Source organism: Pristis pectinata, chromosome 34 (assembly GCF_009764475.1).
Source record: "Pristis pectinata isolate sPriPec2 chromosome 34, sPriPec2.1.pri, whole genome shotgun sequence".
Lineage (NCBI taxonomy): Eukaryota > Metazoa > Chordata > Chondrichthyes > Rhinopristiformes > Pristidae > Pristis > Pristis pectinata.
The window spans coordinates 3,870,537-3,897,618 of NC_067438.1; the positions used below are offsets into that span (position 1 = coordinate 3,870,537).

Below are 27,082 nucleotides of genomic sequence, written 5' to 3' on the forward strand. Positions count from 1 at the left end.
TCAGCTGGTACAGTGCAGCATTTTGTCTCCTCCACCTGTCACCTCCCAGCCTCTGTCGCTATTCCCACTCTCCCCTCCTCCATCTGCCTATCCCCCCCTCACCTGGATCCACCCATCACCTGCTGGCTCTTGCCCGACTCCTTCCCCTCACCTCTTTACATGGACTCGCTCCCCACTTATCTTTCAGTCCAGATGAAGGGCCTAGAACTGAAACACTGACCGTCAGTTTCCCTCCACAGATGCTGCCTGACCCACTGAGTTCCTCCAGCATCTTGTGTGTGGCTTGGAAGAAACTGTCCAATTCCGACATGACCCTGCGTATTTCTCCTTCCTGATCTGTATATTCAGTTCCCTTCTGAAAGTTTTAATGAAATTAGCATTCAGGCAGTTTGTCTGAGATTACAGTAACTCTCTGTGTAAAAATATTTCTTATCTCTATCCAAATTTTCTTCCAATTATTTTGTTATCGGGTCGTCCTGCCAGTGGAAACATTTTCTCCCCCTCTATGCTGGGTGGTACAGCAGTGCAGTGGTTAACGCCACCGCTTTACAGCTCCAGGGACCCAAGTTTGATCCTGACCTGGGGCTGCTGTTCATGTGGAGTTTGCATGTTCTACCTGTGACTGCATGGCTTTCCCTCGGGTGCACTCATTTCCTCTCTTATCCGAAAGACGTGCGCGTTGGTAGGTCGATTGTCCACTTTAACAATAAATCTCATCTTTCTGACATTGAAATGGCTGCCTTCATTGTCCAGTCTTTTGAGGAGATACAGTCAAATCCTGCAGGTTTGCAAAATGCTAATAATTTTTTGCATTAATCTGCCCATTCTTGTAAAAGTATGTGGCCCTGGTGTTGGTGGTGGGATAATCAGGAGGGAGTTAATGGGCATGTGAGAAAATAGGTTATAGGGAAATAAGTGGGGTAATGGGACTGCTGGGAGTGCTCTGAAAGCCAGCGGAGACTTGATGGAGTGTGGCCTTCTTCTGTTTCAGATGAAATATGATAACCCTTACAATTCCGAGCATCATGGTCTGATGGAAGAATTCGAATGCTCAGAACGTAAGAAGCTGCAGAGAGTAGTTGACCAATACATCACGCGCACATCCCTCCCCACTATCTACAGGAGGCGCTGACTCAAGAAGGCAACATCCGTCATCAAAGATCCCCACCATCCGGGCCATGCCATCTTCACCCAGCTACCATTGGGCAGGAGGTACAGAAGCCTGAAGTCCCCACACCACCAGGTTCAGGAACAGCTACTTCCCTTCAACCATTCGCTTCTTGAACCAACCGGCACACCCCTGATCACTACCTCAGTACAGCAACACTTTGCACTACAATGGACTTTGTTTTTTTTTGTTTTAATTGTGTTCTTTCTTGTATACTTTTGTATAATTTATATTTAACATGTTTTTCTTGTGAATGCTGTGTCTCTGATGCTCTGTGCCTGTGATGCTGCTGCAAGTAAGTTTTTCATTGCACCTGTGCACACATGTACCTGGTCATGTGACAATAAACTCGACTTTGCATTTGACATCTCAATATAATTGCTCCTTAATCTTCCCTGCTGTAAGAAGAACAATCACAGTTTTTCCAACAAACAATCTGCTCGAGGAACTCAGCGGGTCGAGCAGCATCTACGGGGGGGAAAGGAATTGTCGACGAAAAGTCAAGACCCTGCATCAGGACTGAGAGTGGAGAGGGGAGATGGCCGGTATGGAGAGGAGAGGGGGAGTGGTGAGACAGGGGCTGGAGGTGACCTGAAACGTCGACAATTCTTTTCCTCCCACAGATGCTGCTCGACCCGCTGAGTTCTTCCGGCAGATTGTTTGTTGACAGTGAATGAACCTGGGCTTATGCACCAACTCTTGGCCTCTTCAGCTACTCAGGAGCTCATGACGGGGGCACACATGGGCAGTGCCGTTCTCCACTGCGGTAATGCACGTACATCAACAGAGTTGAGGCGCAGGGGAGCAGGAGAGTGCTCAGATTAGGAGCCAAGATGCTGTTTCCCTCTGACTGCAGAGTCTGTAACTGGGGCGTGGTCTCAGGGTAAAGGCTGGATGCTCAGGACTGACATGAGGAGGAATTTCTTATCTCAATGGGGAGGAGGTACAGGAGCCTGAAGACCTACACTCAACAATTCAGGAACAGCTTCTTCCCCTCCGCCATCAGATGTCTGAACGGTTCATGAACCCATAAACACTATCTCATTATTCCTTTTTTTTTGTACTGTGAATTTATTTTGTAATTTATAGTAATTTTATGTCTTTGCACTGTACTGCTGCCACAGAACAACACATTGCATGACGTATAACTCAGTGATTATAAATCTGATTCTGATTCTGATAGTATACAGTATCTTTGGAACCGTTTGGTTTGGAGACCAGTCACTGAGTAAACTGGACCTAAGTTGTGATTGTTCTAATTGTGTTCTTTCTTGCAAAAATTGTGTATAATTTACGTTTAATTTATGTTTTTCTTAAGAATGTTAGGTATCTGATGCTATGTGTCTGTGATGCTGCTGCAAGTAAGTTTTTCATTGCACCTGTGCACACATGTACCTGTGTGTGTGACAATAAACTCGACTTTGAACATTTCTGAATACCAAGGGAATCAAGGAGTCCGGTAATAGTGTAGCACAGTGGTGTTGAAGTAACCCATGACTTTACTGAATGGTAGAGCAGGTACAAGGGACCAATCTTATGTCCGTAGTGCCAGGGATGACAATACCCCCAATGTTGACTTTGCACCTCTTGGACCAGATTACAAAGCAGGAAATAGTCCTGTCTTCCTCCAGCTCTGGTGAAACTGGTGAAGTTGGCAGGTCCAGGTCCTACTGGGGGATGTAGGTGCTGCCTCGGAGGACAGAGGTATCAAACAGAGGGTTGTGAATCTCCATCTCTCCTGTCTGAAATGGAAGATCAGACAAATCACACTTATTATCAAATCTTATAACCTGACTGGTTGCACCATGGTCTGGTGCAGCAATTCGAATGCCCAGGAACGCAAGAAGCTGCAGAGAGCAGTGGACTCAGCCCAATACATCACGGGCACATCCCTCCCCACCATCGGTAGTACCTACATGAGGCGCTGCCTCAAGAAGGCAACATCCATCATCAAAGACCCCTACCATCCAGGCCATGTCATCTTCTCGCAACTACCATTGGGAAATGGCAGATGGAGTTTAATCCGATCAAGTGTGAGGTGTTGCACTTTGTGGGGTAAAATGTAAGGGGAAAGTACACAGTTAATGGCAGGACCTTTGCTCATATTGATGTACAGAGCGATCTTGGGGTCCAAGTCCATAGCTCACAGCTCACTGAAAGAGGCCACGCAAGTATATAGGGGGTAAAGAAGGCATACGGCATGCTTGCCTTCACTGGGGCATTGAGTATAAGTCAGGAAGTCATGTTGCAGCTGTATAAAACTTTGGTCAGGCCAAACTTGGTGTGCAGTTCTGGTCGCCCCATTACAGGAAGGATGTGGAGGCTTTGGAAAGGGTGCGGGGAAGGTTTACTAGGATGCTGCCTGGATTAGAGTGTATGAGGATATCGGAGACCATGGTATTACAGGAAAGGTACCAGCATGGATAGAAGATTGGCTGACTAGCAGAAGGCAAGGAGTGGGAATAAAGGGGGCCTTTCCTGGTGGCCTGCCGGTGACTAGTGTTGTTCCGCAAGGGTCAGTGTTGGGTCTGCTACTTTTCACGTTATACGTCAATGATCTGGATGACGGAATTGATGACTTTGTGGCCAAGTTTACGGATGATACAAAGATAGGTGGAAGGGCGGGTAGTGTTCAGGAAGCAGGGAGTCTGCAGAAGGTTGGGAGAATGGGCAAAGAAGTGGCAGATGGAACACAGCGTAGGGAAGTGTACGGTCGTGCATTTTGGTAGAAGGAATAAAGGTGTAGAATATTTTCTAAACAGGGAGAGAATTCAGAAATCAGAGGTGCAAAGGGACTTCGGAGTCCTGGTGCAGGATTCTCTGAAGGCTAACTTGCAGGTTGAGTCAGTAGTAAGGAAGGCAAATGCAATGTTAACATTTATTTTGAGAGGACTAGAATATAAAAGCAAGGATGTAATGCTGAGGCTTTATAAGGTGTTGGTCAGACCTCATGTGGAGTATTGTGAGCAGTTTTGGGCCCCGTATCTAAGGAAGGATGTGCTGGCATTGGAGAGGGCCGAGAGGAGGTTTATGAGAATGATCCTGGGAATTAAAGGGTTAACATCTGAGGAGTGTTTGATGGTTCTGGGCCTGTACTCGCCGGAATTTAGAAGGATGAGGGGGGATCTCATTGAAACCTACCGAATATTGAAAGCCCTGGACAGAGTGGATGTGGAGAGGATGTTTCCAGTAGTGGGAGAGTCTAGGACCAGAGGGCGCAGCCTCAGAATAAAAGGACATCTCTTTAGAACAGAGAATGAGGAGGAATTTCTTTAGCCTGAGGGAGGTGAATCTGTGGAATTCATTGCCGCAGACAGCTGTGGAGGCCAAGTCATTGGGTATATTTAAAGCGGAAGTTAATCTGTCCTTGATTAGTATGGGTTTCAAAGGCTATGAGGAGAATGGGGTTGAGAGGGAACAATAAATCAGCCATGATCGAACAGCAGAGCAGACTTGATGAGCTGAATGGCTGAATTCTGCTCCTATATCTTAAGGAGAGTTGGACAAACTTGGGTTGTTTTCTCTGGAGTGTCGAAATCTAAGGGGAGAGCTGGTAGAAGTTTATAAGATTAGGAGAGGCATCATTGGGGTAGACAGTCAGAGCCTTTTTCCCAGGGTCGAAATGTCAAGTACGAGAGGACTTGCACTTAGGGTGAGAGGCAGAAAGTTTAAAGGAGATGTGTGGGGCAAGTGTTTTACACAGAGAGTGGTAGGTGACTGGAATACACTGCCAGGGCTGGTGGTGGAGGCAGATAGGATTGTGGCGTTTAAGAGGCTGTTAGACAGATACATGAACGTGCAGGGAATGGAGGGATACGGACCATGTGCAGGCAGAAGAGAATTAGTTTAATTCGGCATCGTGTTTGGCACAGACATTGTGGGCCGAAGGGCCTGTTCCTGAGCTGTACTGGGTGGAGGTGACGAAGAGAGAGCTGGGAGAACATGGACTGCACTAGGGGAGGGAAGGGTTGAGAGAACCTACTGAGGAACCTTTAACAGGGATAGAAGGATCTACTGGAGAGGGATGACGGGGAACACAGGCCCCAGCATGGATCTGTTGGGGCCGAATGGCCTTTCCCTGAGCTGTAAAATTCTGTGTGATTCTTTGCTTCCTTGCAAAAGAACAGATCATAAGGGGAAGGAAAAGGGTCCGTGAGGGAAATGCCTTACCGATGCCAAACCCGGACACTCGTACACCGTATATTCCCCATTTTCATTATCTGGCTCAGATTCCGTGGACATCTGCTTCCCCTTCACCTCGGATTTATTCCTGGGATGAAGAGAAGATGACAGTCTTGGTCAACAAGTGAGAGGGATCGGAGGCTCCAAGCGGAGCATCCCAGCCGACCGGTCTGGTCTGGAGCTTCCTGCAGTCTTCGTCTCAGGCTATTGCTGATGGGGATGGTGGAGGGACACCAGGAGTGAGGGAGGGACACTGGGAGGGAGGGAAGGACACCGGGAGTGACACCGGGAGTGAGGGAAGGACACTGGGAGTGAGGGAGAGGGAGGGAAGGACACTGGGAGAGGGAGGGACACTGGGAGTGACACCGGGAGTGAGGGAAGGACACTGGGAGTGAGGGAGAGAGAGGGAGGGACACTGGGAGTGAGGGAAGAACACTGGGAGTGAGGGAGAGAGAGGGAAGGACACCGGGAGGGAGGGAAGGACACTGGGAGTGAGGGAGAGGGAGGGACACCGGGAGTGAGGGAGTGACACTGGGAGAGGGAGGGACACCGGGAGTGAGGGAGAGGGAGGGAGGGACACCGGAAGTGAGGGAGGGACACTGGGAGTGAGGGAAGGACACCGGGAGTGACACCGGGAGTGAGGGAAGGACACTGGGAGAGGGAGGGACACCGGGCGTGAGGGAGAGGGAGGGAGGGACACCGGGAGTGAGGGAGGGACACTGGGAGTGAGGGAGAGGGAGGGAGGGACAGCGGGAGTGAGGGAGGGACACTGGGAGTGAGGGAGAGGGAGGGAGGGACACTGGGAATGAGGGAGAGGGAGGGAGGGACACCAGGAATGAGGGAGAGGGACAGAGACCGGGAGTGAGTGAGAGGGGCTGAGACCCGGGGAGTGGCCAGGAGGAAGGACGGTATCCCAGCGAGCAGCCCACAGTCGCCTGACCCGGCGGAATCTGCAGCCTTTGCAATACCGCTGTTTCCGCTGGGCCTCGAGGGCTCCTTTATTCACAGTGCAGAACAAATGAAGGTGCGGGAAGACTCACTCCGTCAGGGCCTGGAGGACTTTCTTCTGGTGCTGGTAGTGGGTCCTCTGAAGCTTTTCAGCAATCCTCCTGTCGACAAACTGAGGAAAGAAGAAGGACACTCGTTAATGGAATCAAGTTCCTGTTACTTCACAGAAGGAGGTCGTTCAGCCCATCGGGTCCATGCCTGCTCTGAACGGAGCAACATCATGATCAATTTGTACTACAATGGACTTTTTTTTTGTTCTAATTGTGTTTTTATTTCTTGTATAATTAATGGGAGCTGTGAGAAGATGGCATCGCCTGGATGGTGGGGATCTTTGATGATGGGCGTTGCCTTCCTGAAGCAGCGCCATACCACCGATGGTGGGGAGGGATGTACCCGTGATGTATTGGGCAGAGTCCACTGCTCTCTGCAGTTTCTCACGTTCCTGCGCATTCGAATTGCCGTCCCAAACCCTGATGCGACCAGTTAGAATACTTCCCATGAACACTACCTTGCTATTCCTTTTTTTTGCACTATTTATTTACTTCTTGTAATTTATAGTAATTTTATGTCTTTGCGCTGTCCTGCTGCCGCAGAACAACACATTTCACATCAGTGATAATAAATCTGATTCTGGTTGTGATTCTGTAGAAGTCTCTTGGAGTGTTTGGTGACATGCGGAATGTCCTTAACCGTTTAGGAAAATAAAGACGCGAAGATAGTAGACTGTTTTGAGCGTTGTCTCAGGATGGGTTACTAGGCACAGAGGGAAGAATTCAAGGATGTGCTCAAAGCTCCCCTGAAGAAATGAAACATCCCACAGACTCCTGGGGACCTCTTGCTCACGAGCACCTGGAATGATATGTGTGCAGGAAAGTTCAGGAGGGATGTCAGAGGCAGGTTCTTTTACACGGGGAGTGGTGGGTGTCTGGAACGCACTGCCCGGGGGGGGGGGGGGTTTGGGGGGAGCGGATGTAGGGGCCAATACGATAGGGTCATTTAAGAGACTATTAGATAGGCACATGGACGACAAGAAAAGAGAGGGTTATGGGAGGTAAAGTAGAGAGGGGGATAGATTGAATAAGATAAGGTTTCTTTATTAATGTACATCGAAACACAAAGAGAAATGCATCTTTTGTGGACAGTGTTCTGGGGGCAGCCCGCAAGTGTCGCCATGCTTCCGGCGCCAACATAGCATGCCCATAACTTCCTAACCCGTATGTCTTTGGAATGTGGGAGGAAACCGGAGCACCCGGAGGAAACCCACGCAGACACGGGGAGAATGTACAAACTCCTTACAGACAGGAATTGAACCCGGGTCACTGGCGCTGTAAAGTGTTACGCTAACTGCTACACTACCGCGCCTAGTTAATGGGGATAAGGTTTATATAGGTCAGCACAACATTGTGGGCCGAAGGGCTTTACTGTTCTATGCTCTGTATTATGAAGCTCAAGGCAATGCATAAGCAGAAGGAGGAACACACCACCTCACAAGCCACACACCTGCTTTCTTCAGCAGCCACCATCTTCCCCATTGGTGGAAGTGTCTACATTGACCTCATCGGCCACTTCAGAACCCACACAACCGGAATGGAAGTAAGTAAACCTCGATTGCGTGGGACTGCCTGAGAAGACGGGTGAATTGGGCCTAATGCTAGTTGCCACAGAGCTGCCACAGTTCTCAATGGGTAACACAGAGGTGCAACTGGAGGACCGCTGCCTCACCACTTCAGTGACCCGGAGTCAATGCTGACGTCCCGTGCCGTCTGTGTGGAGTTTGCACGTCCTCCCTGTGACTGTGTGGGTTCATCTGGGTGCTCTGGTTTCCTTCCATGTCCCAAGGAGGTGAAAGTAGGGAAGCTCATTGTCCACTGTAAATTGCCCCTAGTGTGGGTGAATGGGAGAATCTGGAGGGATGGGAGGGGAATGTGGGAAGAATAAAATGGGATTAATGTAAATGAGATTTGGTATGTCACAAAGACTCCTGCAAATTTCTGCAGGTGTACAGTGGAGAGCATTCTGACTGGTTGCATCACTGCCTGGTGTGGAGGCTCCAATGCACAGGACCACAAGAGGCTGCAGAGGGTTGTAGACTCAGCCAGCTCCATCACGGGCACAACCCTCCCCACCATGAGGATATCTTCAAGAAGGCGGCATCCATCACTAAGGACCCTCACCATCCGGGACATGCCCTCTTCTCATTACCACCGTCGGGGAGTTACAGGAGCCTGAAGACCCACACGCAATGATTCAGGAACAGCTTCTTCCCCTCCACCATCAGATTTCTGAACGGTCCACGAACCCATGAACACTACCTTGTTATTCCTCTTTTGCACTATTCATTTATTTTTATAATTTATAGTAATTTTATGTCTTTGCACAGTACCACTGCCACAAAACAACACATTTCACAACACCTGGCAGTGGTAATAAACCTGATTCTGATCGGCATGAACTCAGGGGGGTGAAGGGCCTCTCTGTGCTGTATGAAGCATTCCCACCCCCGTGCACAGGTGGCAGCAAACAACCTGCTGGAGGAGCTCAGCGGGTCGAGCAGCATCCGTGGGGCAGGGTGTGTGTGGGGAGTGGGGGATGTGTGGGGGGGAGGAACTGTCAATGTTTCAAGTCAAAACCCCCATTAGGACTGAGTGTGGAGCAGGGACCGGTCCTACCCGGAACGTTGACAATTCCTCTCTCCCCCACGGATGCTGCTCGACCTGCTGAGTTCCTGCAGCAGATTGTTTGTTGCTCCAGATTCCAGCATCTGCAGACCCCTGTGTCTCCTGTGTACAGACAAATGATAATTCACTGGCTGTAAAGGATCTCAAGGTTGTGGACACCACTCTGTAAATATTAGTATCAACTCTTCAAGACGTTACTGGGATAAGGAAGCCTGTTTGCCCTCTAACATAGCTCTCCTGCAACAGAATGTGCAGACACACCAGAAATAAAAGCAGCTTTAAACCCAAGCCCTTCATATGTCCCAGATATACTGCTAGATTACACTGTCTGAAACTCATTCAGATGTAAATGAGACACAGGAATGGGGCTTCACCATTTGCCGGCTCATTGTTTAAAAACACAGGCCACCTTTAACAGGGAGATCTTTTTTTCTCTACTGTATAGTATTTACAGGCTCCAATGATGCCTTCTATTCTTCATGTGGAATCCTGATTTAGAATAGGTAGAGCGAGTGAGGGCTTTTCTCTTTGGAGAGAAGGAGGAGGAGAGGTGATTTGATAGACGTGTACAAGATGATAAGAGGCATAGATCGAGTGGACAGTCAGAGACTTTTTCCCAGGGCGACAATGGCTAACACGAGGGGACGTAATTTTAAGGTGCTTGGAGGAAGGTATAAGGGGGATGTCAGGGGTAAGTTTTTTTTACACAGAGAGTGGTGGGTGTGTGGAACGCACTGCCGGCAGAGGTTCTGGGGGCAGATACATTAGGGACTTTTAAGAGACTCTTAGATAGACACATGAATGATAGAGAAATAGGGGGCTATGTGGGAGGGAAGAGTTAGGTAGATCTTAGAGCAGGATAAAATGTCGGCACAACATTGTGGGCTGAAGGGCCTGTCCTGTGCTGCAGTGTTCTATGTTCTATGTTAGTAGCCATGTTAGATGTCTGGTAATCGTGCATTTGGAAGAATTTGAATATTAAGTGTCAGTCACAGTTCGGAGGGTGATCCTCTTCTTGGCCAGTCCCTCAGGGTTGAGGAGAGAGTCAAACAGCACGGAAACAGACCATTCGGCCCAACTCGTCCATGCTGACCAAGATGCCCGTCTACGCCAGTGCCATTTGCCTGCATTTGACCCCTATCTCTCTAAACCTTACCTATTCGCAAGAAACTGCAGAGAGTTCGGACACAGCTCAGCACGTCAGGAAAACAACCTCCCCTCCATGGACTCTGTCCACACTTCTCGCTGCCTCGGTAAAGCAGCCAACATAATCAAAGTCCCCACCCACCCTGGACATTCTCTCTTCTCCCCCCTCCCATCAGGCAGAAGACACAGAAGCCTGAAAGCACGTACCACCAGGCTCAAGGACAGCTTCTATCCCGCTGTTATAAGACTATTGAACAATCCCCTAGTACGATAAGATTTTCAATGCCGTACTGTCCTGCTGAAGGGTTGTCAATGTATCTTGGCCCATTTCCTCCCAGCCCTCTTGGGTCCTTACCGGGGGTAATGGCTGCTGTACTCCTTCGTAGACCATCTTCTCTGACAGTCTCACCTCCTTCTGCAACCTGGAACCAGACAAAAACGTTAATGAGGGCTTCCTACCTCAAGGTCAGAACCGAGGTCTTTCAAATTCTCTGCTCGACCCGCTGTGTTCTTCTGGCATATTGTTTGTTGCATCTGTCTCCATCACCTCCTTTCTGCCTTAAATGGATGACCCGTTAACTTTACACAGTGACCCACTAATTCCACATTCTCCCAGAAGAGGAAATATCCCCCCTGCATCCATGCTGCCAAAACCCTCGATCAAGTCGCCTGAACTCCAGCAGATACAAGCCGAGCTTGTCCAATCTTTCCTCATAGATCAATCCACCCAGGAATCTTCCAATCAGGAACGTATGGAATACTCAATTAGGTGCAAAGTGTTGCACTTTCGAACGTTAAAGCCCGGGCAGGACTTGTATGGTGAGTGGCAGGTCCCTGGGGCGTGTTGTAGAACAGATGACACAAGTAAACCGGGTGGTGAAGAAGGCATCTGGCACACTTGCCCTCATTGGTCAGGGCATTGAATACAGGAGATGGGATGTCACGTTAGAGCTGTACAAGGTGTTGGTGAGACAGTTCTGGTCGCCCAGCTACAGGAAGGATGTCATTAAACTGGAAAGGGCGCAGAAACGATTCATGAGGATGGAGGGTGTGTGTTATAAGGAGAAGCTGGATAGGCTGGGATGTTTTTCCCTGGAGCGTAGGAAGTTGAGGGGTGACCTTATGAAGGTCTATAAAATCACAAGGGGCATAGATAAGGTGAATAGTCACTATCCTTATCTCAGGGCAGGGGAGTATAAAACTAAAGGGCATAGTTTTAAAGTGAGAGGGGAAAGATTTAAAGTGGACCCAAGGGGCAACTTTTTCACACAGAGGGTGGTGTGTATGTGGAACGAGCTGCCAGAAGACGTGGTAGAGGTGGGTACAACTACAAAATCTAAAAGACATTTAGACAGGTACATGGATAGGAAGGTTCAGAGGGATATGGGCCAAATCCAGGGACATGTGACTAGCTCAGGCAACTTGGTTGGCATGGATGAGTTGGGCCGAAGGGTCTGTTTCCGTGCTGTATACCTCTGTAATTCTATGTTACAAAAAGTCAATTTACTCTTCCATTTGACCAAAAGAGAGTGGTGCTCTGTGAGGATTGGCTTGTTGACCGATGAATGGCAGGTATGCAGGGGTGGGGTTATGGAGGTGGAAGGTCACGTGACCAAGCCTTGAGAGTTGCTGACTCTCAATGGGCAGGGTCAAATATTTGTCTGCAAGATCCACGCCCACTGTGTTTGTTGGTCCTACTGAGGGGCATAGACAGGGTGAATGCACAGTCTTTCTCCTACGGTTAGGGAATTAAGAACTAGAGGGCATAGGTTTTAGGTGAGAGGGGAGAGGTTTAATAGGAACCTGAGGGGCAACTTTTTCACCCAGAGAGTGGTCAGTACATGGAACGAGCTGCCAGAGGAAGTGGTTGAGGTAGGTACAGTAACAACATTTAAAGGTACATCTAGTATGTTAAAACGGACTCTTGACCTCACAATCTACCTCGTCGTGGTCTTGCATCTTATTTTCTGCCTGCACTGCACTTTCTCTGTAACTGTGACACGTTATTCTGCATTCAGTTATTGTTTTCCCTCGTACTACCTCGATGTACTGATGTGATGAAGTGATCTTTATGGATGGCAGGCAAAACAAAGTTTCTCACTGTTCAGGCAACAATAATAAACCAATTTGCAATTTACCAGATACTTGGACAGGTACATGGATAGGAAAGGTTTAGAGGGATATGGGCCAAACGCAGGCAAATGGGATTAGCTTAAATAGGAATCTCGGTTGGCATGGACCAGTTGGACTGAAGGGCCTGTTTCCCGCGCTGTATGACTCTGTGACCTTTCTCGTCCCAGGTACTGCAGGACTGTTGTGGACTGCCATTTATTGTGTCGAGTTTCCAGCATTTTGGATCTTTCTCTCGTCTCCCTGTCAGGTAACTTCACGAGTTGAGTGGAGCAGTTTCACCCACCCATTGGTGAGGCTAATTTTAAGTTCACTTGTGGATAACAGTGAGGCACAAGCGAGACTGCAGATGCTGGAATCTGGAGCAATGTACAAAAAGCTGGAGGAACTCAGAGGGTCAGGCAGCATCTGTGGAGGGAAGTGGACAGTCGACGTTTCAGGTTGACACCCTTCATCAGGACTGCACTTTACCGTCCTTCAATTTGTTTTGTCACCTCCTCAAAAAACTCAGGCTCATGAGGCACAACCTGCCCCTCACAAAGCCATGCTGACTGTCCCTAATAAGCCTATGCTTCTCCAAATGCTCGGAAATCCTGTCCCTAAGAATCCTCTCCAATAGCTTGTCCACCACTGACGTAAGACTCACTGGTCTATAATTCCCAGGATTATCCCTATTACCTTTCTTGAACAAGGGAACAACATTTGCCATCTTGCAATACCCTGGCACTACTCCTGTGGCCAGGGAGAACGCAAATATCATCGTCAACGCCCCAGCAATCACTTCTCTCGTCTCCTGTAGTAATTTGGGGTATATCCCATCCGGCCCCGGGGATTTATCTATCATTTTTCAGAAGCTCCAACACTACCTCTTTCTTAACTTCAACATGCTCCAACATTAGCCTGTCCTACGCTCACCTCACATTCATCAAAGTCCCTCTCCCTAGTGAACACTGAAGCAAAGTATTCATTAAGGACCTTCCCCACCTCCTCTGCCTCCAGGCAAATGTTTCCCCCTTTATCCCTGAGCGATCCCACCCTCACTCCAGTCACCTTCCAGTTCTTCAAGTACGTGTAGAGTGCCTTGAGGTTTTCCTTAATACTACTCTCCAAGCCCTTCTCATGTCCCCTTCTAGCTCTCCTAAGTCCCTTCTTAAGCTCCTTCCTGTCTACCATATAATTCTCAAGAGCCCTGCCTGATTTTTGCTTCCTAAACCTTAAGTATGCTTCCTTCTTCCTCTTGACTAAACCTTTCACCTCTCTTGTCAACCACGGTTCCTTTACCCAACCATCCTTTCCCTGTTTCAGTCGGACAAACCTATCCAGAACCCCATGCAAGTGTTTCCTAAACAGCCTCCACATTTCTGTTGTGCACTTCCCTGAGAGCATGTTCCCAATTTACGCTCTCAAATTCCTGCCTAATACCATCATAATTAGTCCTCCCCCAATTAAGTACTTTCCCATATCGTCTGCTCCTATCCCTGTCCATGGCTATGCTCAAGGTCAGGGAGTTGTGGTCACTATCCCCGAAATGCTCACCCACCGAGAGGTCTGTCACCTGATCAGGCTCATTGTCTAGTACTAGATCCAGTATGGCCTCTCCTCTAGTCGGCCTGTCCACACACAGTGTCAGGAATCCTTCCTGGACACACCTAACAAATTCTGCCCCACCTAAACCTTTCACGCTAAGGAGGTGCCAATCAATATTAGGGAAGTTGAAGTCTCCCATGGCAACAAACTTGTTATTTTTCCACCTTTCCTAAATTTGCCTACTTATCTGCTCCTCAATGTCCCAGTGGCTACTGGGGGGCCTGTAGAATACTCCCAATAGGGTGATCGCTCTCTTCCTGTTTCTGACTTCCACCCACACTGATTCAGTAGACGATCCCTCCACGACGTCCTCCCTTCCTGCAGCTGTGATAATATCCCTGATCAGCAAAGCCACCCCCCACCCCTTTTACCTCCCTCCCTATCCCTTTTGAAACATCTAAACCCTGGAATTATGATACGGCCTGGACTGGGTCTTCACTCAGATCAGGAGTGGAGTGTGACACAGACTATGTCAGGCTCCTTAATCAAACCGTGAATAGAATTGAATAGGGACAGAGTACAAAAGCTAAGAACATAAGAAATAGAAGCAGGAGGAGGCCATTCAGCCCCTCATACCTACTCCACCATTCAATAAGATCATGGCAGATCTTTTGCCTCAGTACTACTTTCTTCACGAAGATAAGATCTCTTTATTAGTCACATGTACATCGAAACACACAGCGAAATGCATCTTTTTGCGTAGAGTATTCCGGGGGCAGCCCGCAAGTGTCGCCACGCTTCCGACGCCAACATAGCACACCCACAACTTCCTAACCGGTACGTCTTTGGAATATGGGAGGAAACCAGAGCACCTGGAGGAAACCCATGCAGACACTGGGAGAACGTACAAACTCCTTACAGACAGCAGCCGGATTTGAACCTGGGTCGCTGGTGCTGTAATAGTGTTACGCTAACCCCTACACTACCGTATACCCCTCAATTCCCTGAATATCGAAAAGTCTATTGATCTCATCTTCAATATATTAGGCCATTAGTGTAGAATGATTAGAACATTTTTTTCTTGATTTTAACTGAAATAAACTCAGAAAAATGCCCCAAAAGGGTTACTTGGAAAATCCAATTTTTTCAGTGACAAAGCTCCACATGAACAATAAATGCCAAACACAGGATTTACGTTTCCTTCACTTTTCCCAAAGAATGCTGCATGTTGCTTTCAAGATGCTGATATAACTGACTGAACCCATTTGCTTGTGGAATGCACTGGTGATCTTGTCCGTGGAGGCAAATTTTAATAAGTTAGTATGACTCTGAACATGCATGAATTGTAATGACTGATTTTAATATAGGCACACTTTATAGAGACTGGAAGTTAACGCATCTCTTGGCTGAGGGTCTTCTGATAATAAGCGAGGACATGTTGTTTTGCTCTACACTAGTAAAATAGAACAAAAAAAATTCCAAATGGAATCAAAGAATAGCAATTGGAAGGTTAGAACCCCAAATGTGATGTAGGTATCGAGTGAATCTGGGTCCTCACTAAGACCAGGACTGGAATATGACTGAATCCAAGTGGTAAGTTAGATTTGGGGCAAAAATAGAAAAGAATTGGAAACATCCAGCAGGTCAGGCAGCATCTGCGAAAGGTGAAACACACTTAACATGTCAGGTTGAAGACTGGAAAAGAGAAAAAAAAGTTCATAAACCTAGAAAAAAAACTTATTTTAGCGTTCCCAATTCAGGCAAAGGGTAGTGGTCCTAAAACATTAACTTCCAGAGATTCTGACTGACTGGTTGGGAGTTTCCAGCATTTTTCTGATTTGTTTCAGGTTTCCAGCATCTGCATTATTTGTTTCCTTTGCAACCTCAGTTTGGGGTTTGAGTGACACCTGGTGTCTGATGGAAGCAATGACACCTTGCAGAATTAATACACTGAAGACTGGTGTGGGACATTTGATTTTAGTGTCAGTAATTATGGAGCCATTGCATCTCAAGAGCTCTTTTACAGAGGGGATTCAAACCACCATTCATTTTTGAGGAATAGAATTGAGGAGAAAATACACCATCCCATCAAACTGTCCCAAATACAGACTGAAACTACAGACAAAACACTGGAGGAACTCAGCAAGACAGGCAGCATCTATGGAGAGAAATGGACAGTCAATGTTTCTGGTCAAGACCATTCATCTAGACTGCAGACTATAGCTACAGCTACAGACTGAGTTAGATACAGAGGAAATCTCGGATCTTCATTGTCCTTCAACATGTCAGAGCGGTGGACAATCAGTATAGCCACGATCATTAGTGGACTGAGAGGGAGAGATGTTGGTGAGAGGTCTGGTTTTAATCTGAAAACAAAATGGAGTGAAATCTCTTCTACACTGCACCAGCTCACACTCCCAACGCAAGTGCAGCATGGGTTCAACACAGACCTTCTTCTTCGACCTAAACCTCCTTCTGCACTGTCCCACAGACACTCCCAGGACGGGGACAATGCAGGTTCGATACATAGTAAATTTGCCTATACACTATCCTGTCACACACTCCCAGGGCAGGTACAGCACGAGTTACATTACTCAGCTGCTGATATTGAACGACATAGAGCAGTACAGCACAGGAACAGGCCCGTCAACCCACGATGTTGAGGTGAACTGTCAACTAGTAATTAACGGCCTAACTAAACGAATCCCTTCTGCCTGCACAATGTCCACATCCCTCCATTCTCTGCGCATTCATGTGTCAATCTAAGAGCCTCTTAAACACCTCGATCGTATCTGCCTCCACCATCACCCCCAGAAGCGCATTCCAGGCACCCACCACTCTCTGTGTAAAAAACTTGCCCCGCACATCTCCTTTGAACTTTCCCCCTCTCACCTTAAATGCATGTCCTCTAGTATTAGACATTTTGACCCCGGGAAAAAAGATACCGGCTGTCTACTCTATCTATGCTCCTCATAACTCCTATCAGGTATTCCCTCAGCCTCTGGCACTCCAGAGGAAACAACCCAAGTTTGTCCAACCCCTTCCTATAGCACCTGCCCTCTAATCCAGGCAGCATCCTGGTAAACCTCTTCTGCACCCTCTCCAAAGCCTCCACATCCTCCCTATAACGGGGCGACCAGAACTGAATGCAATACTCCAGATGCAGCCTAACCAGAGTGTTATAAAGCTGACATCCCAACTTCCCTATCTGTTGATGCTGCTCACAGTTTTCTCTGCGCGTGCTGCCATCTCCTCCAGACCTGTTGTGATGCCCTGCCAGCTTTGGTCAAACAACATGTGATCCCTCTACGGTAGCAGTGTTTCCTGTCTACAAAACAGCTTGCACTTCCTCACCTAGATTACACCACAGGGACAACACCTCCCAAACCCACCACCCCTCTACCACCAAGGAGTTCAAGAGCAGAAAGCAGAGTGACCCCAACCCCTGCAGGACCCTCCAGAAAATATATGGTCAATGTGACTGGGTCGAACTCCCCAACAGCAGCGTGGGAGCGCCTTCACCAGAAGGACAGCGGCGGGTCAAGACGGCGGCTCACTCTCACCTTCTCAAGGGCCAATTACAAATGGGGAATGAACGCTGGCAATGCCCACATCTCGTAAACGATTAGAAAAGTTTTACTCAGAATCAGGTTTGTTGTCACTGATGTGTCATGAAATCTGTTGTTCTGCGGCAGCAGTACAGCGCAAGACATGAGCTGCAAAAATTAATAAATAGTGCAAAAGAGGAATAACGAGGTAATGTTCATGGGGTCATGGGACTGGCCTGATGAGGGTTTCCATAGTTTCTGTTTCGGGGACTGGATTGCCCTGGCTTGCAGGCAGAATGATTTCAACCAGTCATAATGTTGCTTTCAAAGCTGTCTGAAGGGTTTGGCTTCTATGCCGATTTATGACTGGGGGGCTACCTGGCTCATCTCCAAGCCCATGCTGAGGATGGCAGACCCTGGGATTAACAGGCACGTGAGACCCCTCGGTCTAATCCGGCTCCAATCAGCAAAGGACTGCTTCGCGGAACAGCACTTCTTATTCCGCCCGGGCAGTCTCCAACCCGGCGGCATGAACATCGGATTCTCAAACTTCCAGTGACCGCTTCCCCTCTGTCCCTTTTCCCCCTTTTTTTCTCCTTGTCTTTCTCCTCCTGTTCCGCCAGCCCCCATCTTTCCCCTCCCCCACCGTCTCTACCTGCCCATCACCCACACACCCCTCCCCCTGAGTCCCCTCCCCCCATGTTCTCCACTGCCCTCCCTCCGTCCACGCTCCACCAATCAGATTCCATTTCAGCCTATCACCTCCCAGCTTCTGACATCATCCCCTCTCCCCCCCCCCTCCAGTTGCTTATTATCCCCCTCACCTGGATCCACCCATCACCTGCCAGCTCTTGCTCCACCCCTTCCCTCCCCCACCTTTTTACACCAGCTATCGTTCAGTCCCGATGAAGGGTCTCGACCCAAAACACTGACTGTCCATCTCCCTCCACAGATGCTGCCCGACCCGCTGAGTTCCTCCAGCATCTTTGTGTGTTGCTCCAGACCCCAGCACCTGCAATCTCTCATGTCTCCCGCAATGGACCACCCTCTCGTTAGATGGTAAACTTTTTCTATTTTTGCCCCAATGCTAACTTACCGCTTGGATTCAGTCAGAATCCAGTCCTGGTCTTGGTGAGGACACAGATTCTCTCTATACCAGCATTACATTTAGGGTTCAAGCCTTCCGATTTCTACCTTTTGTTTCCATTTGGATATTTCTGTTCTATTTTTACCAGTGTTCAGCAAAACAGCATTGAAGGACACATCACGAATGTCCAAAACATCGTAACTGGGCACTGCAAAGTTATTAGGCAAAATCTGACACCAAGGGTCAAAAGTAGATACAAGACAAGACCAAGGCTTGGTCAAGGAGGTGGAAAGAAGGCAGTAAGGTATAGGGAGGGATTCCCACAGGTTACACTGTTGCCCCAGAAACATTTGAAGAGCAGCACAAACAGAGCAGAGAAGCAATGTTAGAGAGCGCAGAGTTCTGGATGTGACAGAGAGCAGGCACTCACCGATACCAACATAAAGCAGCCACAACCAGCCCGAAGAGACCTGTCACTGTGCAGATGATAATCAGAGCTGGGGAGAGAGAGGAGAGGGAGGGAGTGTTAGTGGACAGTGGTTCAACGAGTGGACTCTGTCTCCAGGGAAGCCAGTGTCACCTGCAGCAGTGGGCAGCTGAGATCCCTGGAGGGATTGTCCACCATCCCAGCCAGATCACAGGCCACAGGAGTGGGAGGGGAGCCAGGGCAGGTTCCCTGACCCAGTTCACCAGCTGCTCTGAGCCCCGGCTGATACATTTCTAATATATTTCTAAAACAGAGATCATGTTAACACCACTACAGCGAGACCATCGTTCCCCCCACCCACGTCTCGTCTCATTCCCACCGCCCCTCTCCCCAGACCTCCCCTCTCCCTGTCCCTCTCCCTCTCCCCTCTCTCCAATGTCTCCTTTCTCCCCACTGCCCACCTCTCTCCCACATCCCTCTCTCTCCTTCCCCGTTCCCTCTCCCTCCCACCTCCTCCCCAATTGCCTCTCCCTCCCCCTGACCTCCACTCACTCACTCTCCCACCTCCCCATTCTCCCTCCTCCTTGGCTCCCTCTCCATCTCCTCCCAGCTCCCCCACTCGCACCACCTCGCCCTCCTCTCTGCACCTTCCCTATCTCCCCCTCCTCACTTTTCTCTCCCTACATCCTCTCTCCCTCACTTCCCCCTCTCTCTCGTCCCCTCCCTCTCTCTGCATCTCCCCCCTCTATCCCTCCCTCACTCCCCACCCCTATCTTTCTCTCTCTCTCTTCCCCCCTCCCCACTGAATCCAGACTGGCTTCTTGTTACCTACTCAGTGAGACCACATCATTCAGCAGCCGTGACAGCCTCTTGCTCCCATCCCTCCCTGTCACAGGGCGAGTGTCTGGTGTGGTCTTCATCGTGGCCCAGGGTTCCTCGGTGCTCTGGTGGGCTCCCGGTGAGCTGCTGAGGCTGGCCGTTTGGCTGGTGTCGGTGGGCTTGGGGCCGGGTCCAAGGGGAGTGGCTGTAACAGCAGTAAACACATGTGGTTGTGACTGGCACATTAGAACATAGAACAGTACAGCACAATACAGGCCCTTCGGCCCACAATGTTGTGCCGACCTTTAAACCTCGCCTAAGACTATCTAACCCCTTCCTCCCACATATCCCTCTATTTTAAATTCCTCCATATGCTTATCCAGTAATCCCTTGAATTTGACCAATGTACCTGCCTCCACCACCGCCCCAGGCAGCACATTCCATGCCCCAACCACTCTCTGGGTGAAAAACCTTCCTCTGATATCTCCTTTGAACTTCCCACCCATTACTTTAAAGCCATGCCCTCCTGTATTGAGCATTGCTGCCCTGGGAAAGAGGCGCTGGCTGTCCACTCTATCTATTCCTCTCAATATTTTGTACCCCTGACCTACCCCAATGGAATGGAACTGGTCGACATTAGTGCTATTAATGCTATTGGGCTGCCTGCTGCACCATTCAACGGGATTGTAGGTGATCATGTTACCATTTACAGACCTCAAGGGAAGAAGGATGAGCCTTACGCAGAGAGAAGTTGGTGGTGTCATAATGGAGGCAGAGAGATTTTGGGAAACATCTCTTCACACAAAGTGTATCCGAGGTTTTTTGTTGTCTATGGGAAGACAGAGATCCTCTCACGGCATGAAAACAGACCATTCAGCCTAACTTGTCCATGCTGGCCAATTTGCCTGCATTTGGCCTTTGTCCCTCGAAGCCTTTCCTATCCACGTACTTATCCAAATGTCTTTTGAATCTTGTTAGTATACCCACCTCAACCACTTCCTCTGGCAGCTCGTTCCATATATGCTCCACCCTCTGCGGGAAGAAGTTGCCCCTCAGGTCCCCTCTCACCTTAAACCTATGCCCTCTAGTTTTTGGTTCCCCTTCCTTGGGAAAAAGACTGCGTGCATTCGCCCTATCTATATACCTCATAACTTTATACACCGTTATAAGGTCACCGCTCAGTCTCCTACATTTCAAGGAATTAAGTCCCAGCCTGCCCAACCTCTCCCTATAACTCAGGGCCTCAAGTCCTGGCAACATCCTCATAAATCTTCTCTGCACTCTTTCCAGTTTAACCAGGTCTTTCCTATAACAGGGCAAACAAAACTGTACACAATACGCCAAATGCATTCTCATCAAAACTGCACACAATACAGTTCAATCGAGGATGTGAGGTTAAGGCAGGAAAATGGGATTGAGATCAAAGATCCGTCAGGATATTGTCTGTACTACAGCAAATATTCTTGTCAGCAGCTGGCACTCCAGCCCAGTTCAGTGCTGGCTGAGCCTGTGGCACAGGTCAAGAACAATTAATCAACTGCAGAACAAATCCTAGAGCGGGAACTTCCCAGATATCAGAATCAGATTTATTAGTGTTGTCTTATATGATGTGAAATTTGTTGTTTTGCGGCAGCAGTACAGTGCAAAGACATAAAAATCACAACTAATTACAAAATAAATAAATAAATGTTTTGAAAAATAAATAAACTCTTTATGTACATCCACTGACTGGACTTTGAGCCAGGGCCCAACTTAACCAGGGTGTTCCCCATTGTCTGAGATCTCACCGCTCATTGGAGGTGCGATCTTCTCCCACTGGGCCAACAGTGAGTGGAATAGGCCATCGACATCAGCAGGGCCCTCAGTGGCTGGTTTCCCTCCATCTGAAACGAGGGTAACAATGCAAAGTTCTTTAATATTTCACCATCATTTAAATGCTAGACACTGACATTTCTGGGAGACCAAAACTAGTGTTGTGACTTGGGCCTGCAGTTCCCCTGTGGTCCTGATGGTCACAGACTGCATTAAGCTCATTTAAAAACCCATCGTAGATGGAGGGAGGGAATTCTCTGTGCTCCCAGCTACAGGTGAGGGGAGGAAATTTACTGTGACACCACCAGTCTAAGGTTAGTGGGTGGAGGGCAATTGGGAATTCACTGAGAGGTGTGATGGGAAGGAATTCACTGTGACACCACTAGTCTAAGGTTAGGGAGTGGAGGAAGAGTGGTTGGGAATTGACTGCGAGGCATGAGGGGAGGGAATTCACCGTGACACCACCAGTCTAAAATTGGGAGAAGGAATTTGCTCTGAGACCAATGGAATCTGTCGTACCCACCAGAGAGATCAGAAGGGGAAACGATTCACATTTCATCCAAAGAACAGCACTTCTGACACTGTAGCACTCCCTTAGCCACAGGGAGTGAGTGAGGGAGGGAGCATCAGCCAGGAGTTTGCACTCGAGTGTCTGGAGTGGGGTTTGAACCCAGCACCTTTAGACACAGAGGCAAGAGGGCTGCCTACACGACCACAGGCAACACATAACTTGTCTAAGGCAGTGGGCCAAAACTCACTAGTGGTGTCACAGTGAATTCTGGCCCTGCCACCTTCGACTTGTGGTGTCACAGTGAAGTCCCTCCCCTCACACCTCATGATACATCAGTTCAAAAGTGCAGGAATGCAAGAAGCTGCAGAGAGTAGTAGACTCAGCCCGATACATCATGGGCACATCCCTCCCTACCATCAGATGTTTCTATATGAGGCACTGCCTCAAGAGCGCAATATCTGTCATCAAAGATCCCCACCATCTGGGCCATGCCATCGCAAGCTACCATCGGGCAGGAGGTACAGAAACCTGGAGTCCCACATCACCAGGTTCAGGAACAGCTGCTTCCCTTCAACCATTTAGTTTTTGAACCAACCTGCACAACCCTGATCACTGAGACACTAAACATTCTGCAGATGCTGGAATAATATCTGGATGAAGGGTCTCGGCCCGAAACGTCGACTGTTTATTTCCCTCCATGGATGCTGCCTGACCTGCTGAGTTCCTGCAGTACTTTGTGTGTGCTGCTCCAGCCCAAATCACTACTTCAGTACAGCAACACTATGACCACTTTGCACCACAATGGACTTTGTTTCTTTTTTGTTCTAATTGTGTTCTTTTTCTGTAAAAAATGTGTATAATCTATGCTTAATTTATGTTTTTCTTGTGAATGTTGTGTATCTGATGTTATGTGCCTGTGATGCTGCTGCAAGTAAGTTTTTCATTGCACCTGTGCACACATGGACTTGTGCATCTGACAGTAAACTTGACTTTGACTTTGAATTCCCAATTGCCTCCCTGCCAACCTTAGACTGCTGGTGTCCCAGTGAATTCCACCCACTAACCTTAGACAAGCGCTGCCTTAGATAAGATAAGATATCTTTTATTAGTCACATGCATATCGAAACACACGGTGAAATACATCCTTTGCGTAGAGTGTTCTGGGGGCAGCCAACATAGCATGCCCACAACTTCCTAACCTGTACTTCTTTTGGAACTAGCGCTGCCTTACAGGACATTGTAACGCCTGGCTGACCCTGTTCCCTCAGCAAGCAAGGGAACTGCTACAAAAACACATCCCAGGGTGGTTTGGACTGTAGGAGGTGTCACATTCAATGCCCCATTTGACAGTTCAGCCAGAAATAACCAGTCAGCACCGTACTCACCGACGCTGTAAAATGCAGGAGCGGCGTAAATGGAAGAGAGGAGAGAGAGAGGCAGGAGAACCCTCATACCAGCAGCTCGGCTCTGCGCTGGGCTGTGCAGTGCCTCCGGCGTGTTACTTTTCCATGCTTTATCTCCTCGATGCAGCTGATTAAAGCACGACACAGTAACCTTGTCCAGTGTAAACAGGCGTTGTGCAACACAGCACTTTCCGTCTGTTGTTCACTCACAGGAGGAGCCAGTTCCCTAAACCCATCCTCAGCATTTGTGTTCACTGGGAACTTTAAGCTCATGTAACATGTAAGCACTGGTGGGCCAAGGAGTCATAGAGTAATGTAACACGGAAGCAGGCCCTTCAGCCCAACTCATCCATGCTGACCAAGTTGCCGAACTGAGCGAGTCCCATTTGCCTGCGTTTGACCCATAACCCTCTAAACATTTCCCATCCATACACCTGTCTAAATGTTTTGCAACTGTTGTAATTGTACCTGCCTCAACGACATAATCTGGCAGCTCGATCCATATACGCACCACCCTCTGTGTGAAGAATTTACCCCTCAGTCCCCTTTAAACCTTTCCCATTTCACCTTAAACCTGTGCCCTCTAGTTTTGGACTCTCCTACCTCGGGGAAAATACTGTGGCTATTCACCTCATCTATGCCCCTCATGATTTTATACACCTCTCAGCTTCCTGCAGTCCAGGGATAAAAGTTGTAGTCTCTCCAGTCTCTCCTTACAACTCAAGACCTCCAGTCCTGGTAAAGTTCTCATAAGTTTTCTTCTGCACTCTCTCCAGTTTAATGACGTCCTTCCTACAGCAGGGCGGCCAGAACGGGACACAGTCCTCCACATGTGGTCTGACCAACGTCTTGTACAGCTGTAACGGGACGTCCCAGCTCCTGTACTCAATATTCTGACTAATGAAGGCCAGCGTGCCAAACATTTTCTTCACCACTCTGTCTAACTGTGTTGCCTCTTTCAGGGAACTATGTACCTGCGCCCCTCGGTCTCTCTGTTCTACAACGCTCTCCATATCTCCATAGTCACACACTGTCCTCTCCCCCTCTGGGACCGGGTGGGGCAGTGGGTCACACACTGTCCCATCCCCCTCTGGGACCGGGTGGGGCAGTGGGTCACACACCATCCCGTCCCCCTCTGGGACCGGGTGGGGCAGTGGGTCACACAGATACAGATGCTGGAAATCTGAAATAAAAACAGGAACTGCTGGGAACACTCAGCAGGTCAGGCAGCATCTGTAGGAAGAGAAACAGAGCTAACATTTCAGATTCTAGACCCTTCATCAGAACTGAGGTTTATGCAGAAATCCCCATTGAGTTATATCCGAATGCAAATGTCTCTGGATGCTGGAAATCTGAAGGGGACGCTACTGGAGATACTTGTTTCTCCTGTGCACCTGAGACAGGAGGCGGGGTCATCTCATCAGCAGTCTGACTGTGCAGCACTCCCTCCGTCCCACACCGGCCTGTGTCTCAGGTATTCAGGTATTCCGAGGAAGCCAGGGTGGAGAATGGGGTATACTGGGGGAGGTCCGTACACACCTGAAACGCCAGCACAGACAAGTCAGCCTGGTGTTTTGCAGTTAGTATTAGGGTGTAGGAACTTGTTAATCACCCCTGCACTACATGGACTCTTGTAATCTTGGTCAACTGTTTCCCCCCACCACTCCTTGGTTCCCAGGAACACTGACAGTCACTTCAGTGGCCAGTTTACCACTGTGCTTACAGGTGGCACGTACAACAATGCAGCACTTCCTCTGCACTGCCCCAGGATCTTAAAACACATGGATGAGTTTCTCAAAGGTGGGATTTGAACCCATCACCTTAAGGATTGGTTCCCAATGAAGCCCAGTGTATTACTCCCTTGTTTGAACTGTTAAATTTCCACTCCTGAAGTCCCTCAAACCACAAAAGGGTGAATTGCCCCGAGTGGCAATGGTACTGTGGTTAAAGGGTGGAGAGCTTCAAGTTCCTGGTAGAGAACATCACCAATAGCCTGTCCTGGTCCAACCCCGTAGATGCCATGGCCAAGAAAGCTCACCAGCGCCTCTACTTCCTCAGGAGGCTAAAGAAATTTGACATGTTCCCATTGACCCTCACTAATTTTTATCAATGCACCACAGAAAGCATCCTATCCAGATGCATCACGAATTGGTGTGGCAACTGCTCTGCCTGAGACCACAAGAAACCGCAGAGAGTTGTGGACACAACCCAGCACATTATGGAAACCAGCGTCTCCTCCATGGACTCTGTCTACATTTCTCACTGCCTTGGTAAAGCAGCCAACATATTCAAAGACCCCCCTCCCACCTCAGACATTCTCCATTCTCCCCCCTCCCATCGGGCAGAAGATATAAAAGCCTGAAAGCACGTACCAGCAGGCTTAAGGACAGCTTCTATCCCACTGTTATAAGACTATTGAACGGTTCCCTAGTACGATAAGGCGGACTCTTGACCTCACAATTAACCTTGTCATCACCTTGCGCCTTATTGTCTGCCTGCACTGCACCTTCTCTGTAATTGTCACACTTTATTCTGCATTCTGTTATTGCTTTTCCCTTGTACTACCTTGACGTACTGATGTGATGAAATGATCTGTATGGATGGCATGCAAAACAAAGTTTTTCACTGTACCTCAGTACAGGTGACAATAATAAACCAACTTATCAATTTCAGTGTTAACACAGCTGAATGTATTGAACAAATGACACTAAGAATGCTAAGAGTTTTGCATTGTGTTCTTTTATATATATCTTATTATGAATAAAGTTTATTTCTGAAATAATAAAGTCCTCCGCACTCACCGTGCCTCTGGTGTCCCGTGAGTGAACACTTCTCATCACCGTCCTCTTGGTACCCGGGTAGGCAGGGACCACAGTCCTGTGACCCAGCAGGACAGGGGTTGCGACACTGAAGGGCACAGTCCAGGGGACTGGGGCACCAGGAAGATCCACCTACATAGAACATAGAACATTACAGGCCCTTTGGCCCAATATTTTATCCTGCTCTATCTAACCTTTCCCTCCCACATAACCCCCATTTCTCTATCATTCATGAGTCTCTTAAATGTTGCTAATGTATCTGCCCTCACAACCTCTGCCGGCAGGGCGTTCCACGCACCCACCACTCTCTGTGTAAAAAACTTACCCCTGACATCCCCCTTATACCTTCCTCCAATCACCTTAAAATTACGTCCCTCATGTTAGCCATTGTCGCCCTGGGAAAAAGTCTCTGACTGTCCGCTTGATCTATGCCTCTTATCATCTTGTACACCTCTATCAAATCACCTCTCATCCTCCTTCTCTCCAAAGAGAAAAGCCCTAGCTCGCTCGACCTATCCTCATAAGACATGCTCTCCAATCCAGGCAGCATCCTGGTAAATCTCCTCTGCACCCTCTCTAAAGCTTTCACATCCTTCCTATAATGAGGCGACCAGAACTGAACACAATACTCCAAGTGTGGTCTGACCAGAGTTCTACAGAGCTGCAACATCAGCTCACGGCTCTTGAACTCAATACCCTGACTAATGAAGGCCAACACTCCATACGTCTTCTTAACAACCTTATCAACCTGTGCGGCAACCTTGAGGGATCTATGGACGTGAAAAGGACCTGAGACAGAAAGGACGAGAAACCAAAT

General features: G+C 48.6%; 1 protein-coding gene across 1 annotated transcript; it reads right to left on the reverse strand.

Moving 5' to 3' along the window:
- Positions 1 to 6,386: 6,386 nt before the first annotated feature.
- LOC127585827 (neural proliferation differentiation and control protein 1-like) lies at positions 6,387 to 26,410 on the reverse strand. Its single transcript, XM_052043524.1, has 6 exons — positions 26,248 to 26,410; positions 21,508 to 21,603; positions 19,734 to 19,925; positions 18,905 to 18,971; positions 10,538 to 10,604; positions 6,387 to 6,470 (listed from the first exon to the last, which is right to left on the reverse strand). The coding sequence occupies exons 1-6, from the start codon at positions 26,408 to 26,410 to the stop codon at positions 6,387 to 6,389; spliced, it is 669 nt and encodes a 222-aa protein (XP_051899484.1).
- Between the last annotated feature and the right edge of the window lie 672 nt (positions 26,411 to 27,082).

Excerpts from the sequence above, each read along its gene's own strand:
- LOC127585827 (XM_052043524.1), bottom strand. The coding sequence starts at position 26,410 with ATGTTCTATGTAGGTGGATCTTCCTGGTGCCCCAGTCCCCTGGACTGT. Across the intron at positions 10,605-18,904 it reads GCTGCTTTATGTTGGTATCG|GTTGCAGAAGGAGGTGAGAC; the intron begins GTGAGTGCCTGC and ends GTCTGGTTCCAG. Across the intron at positions 6,471-10,537 it reads TACAGCAGCCATTACCCCCG|TTTGTCGACAGGAGGATTGC; the intron begins GTAAGGACCCAA and ends TTCTTTCCTCAG.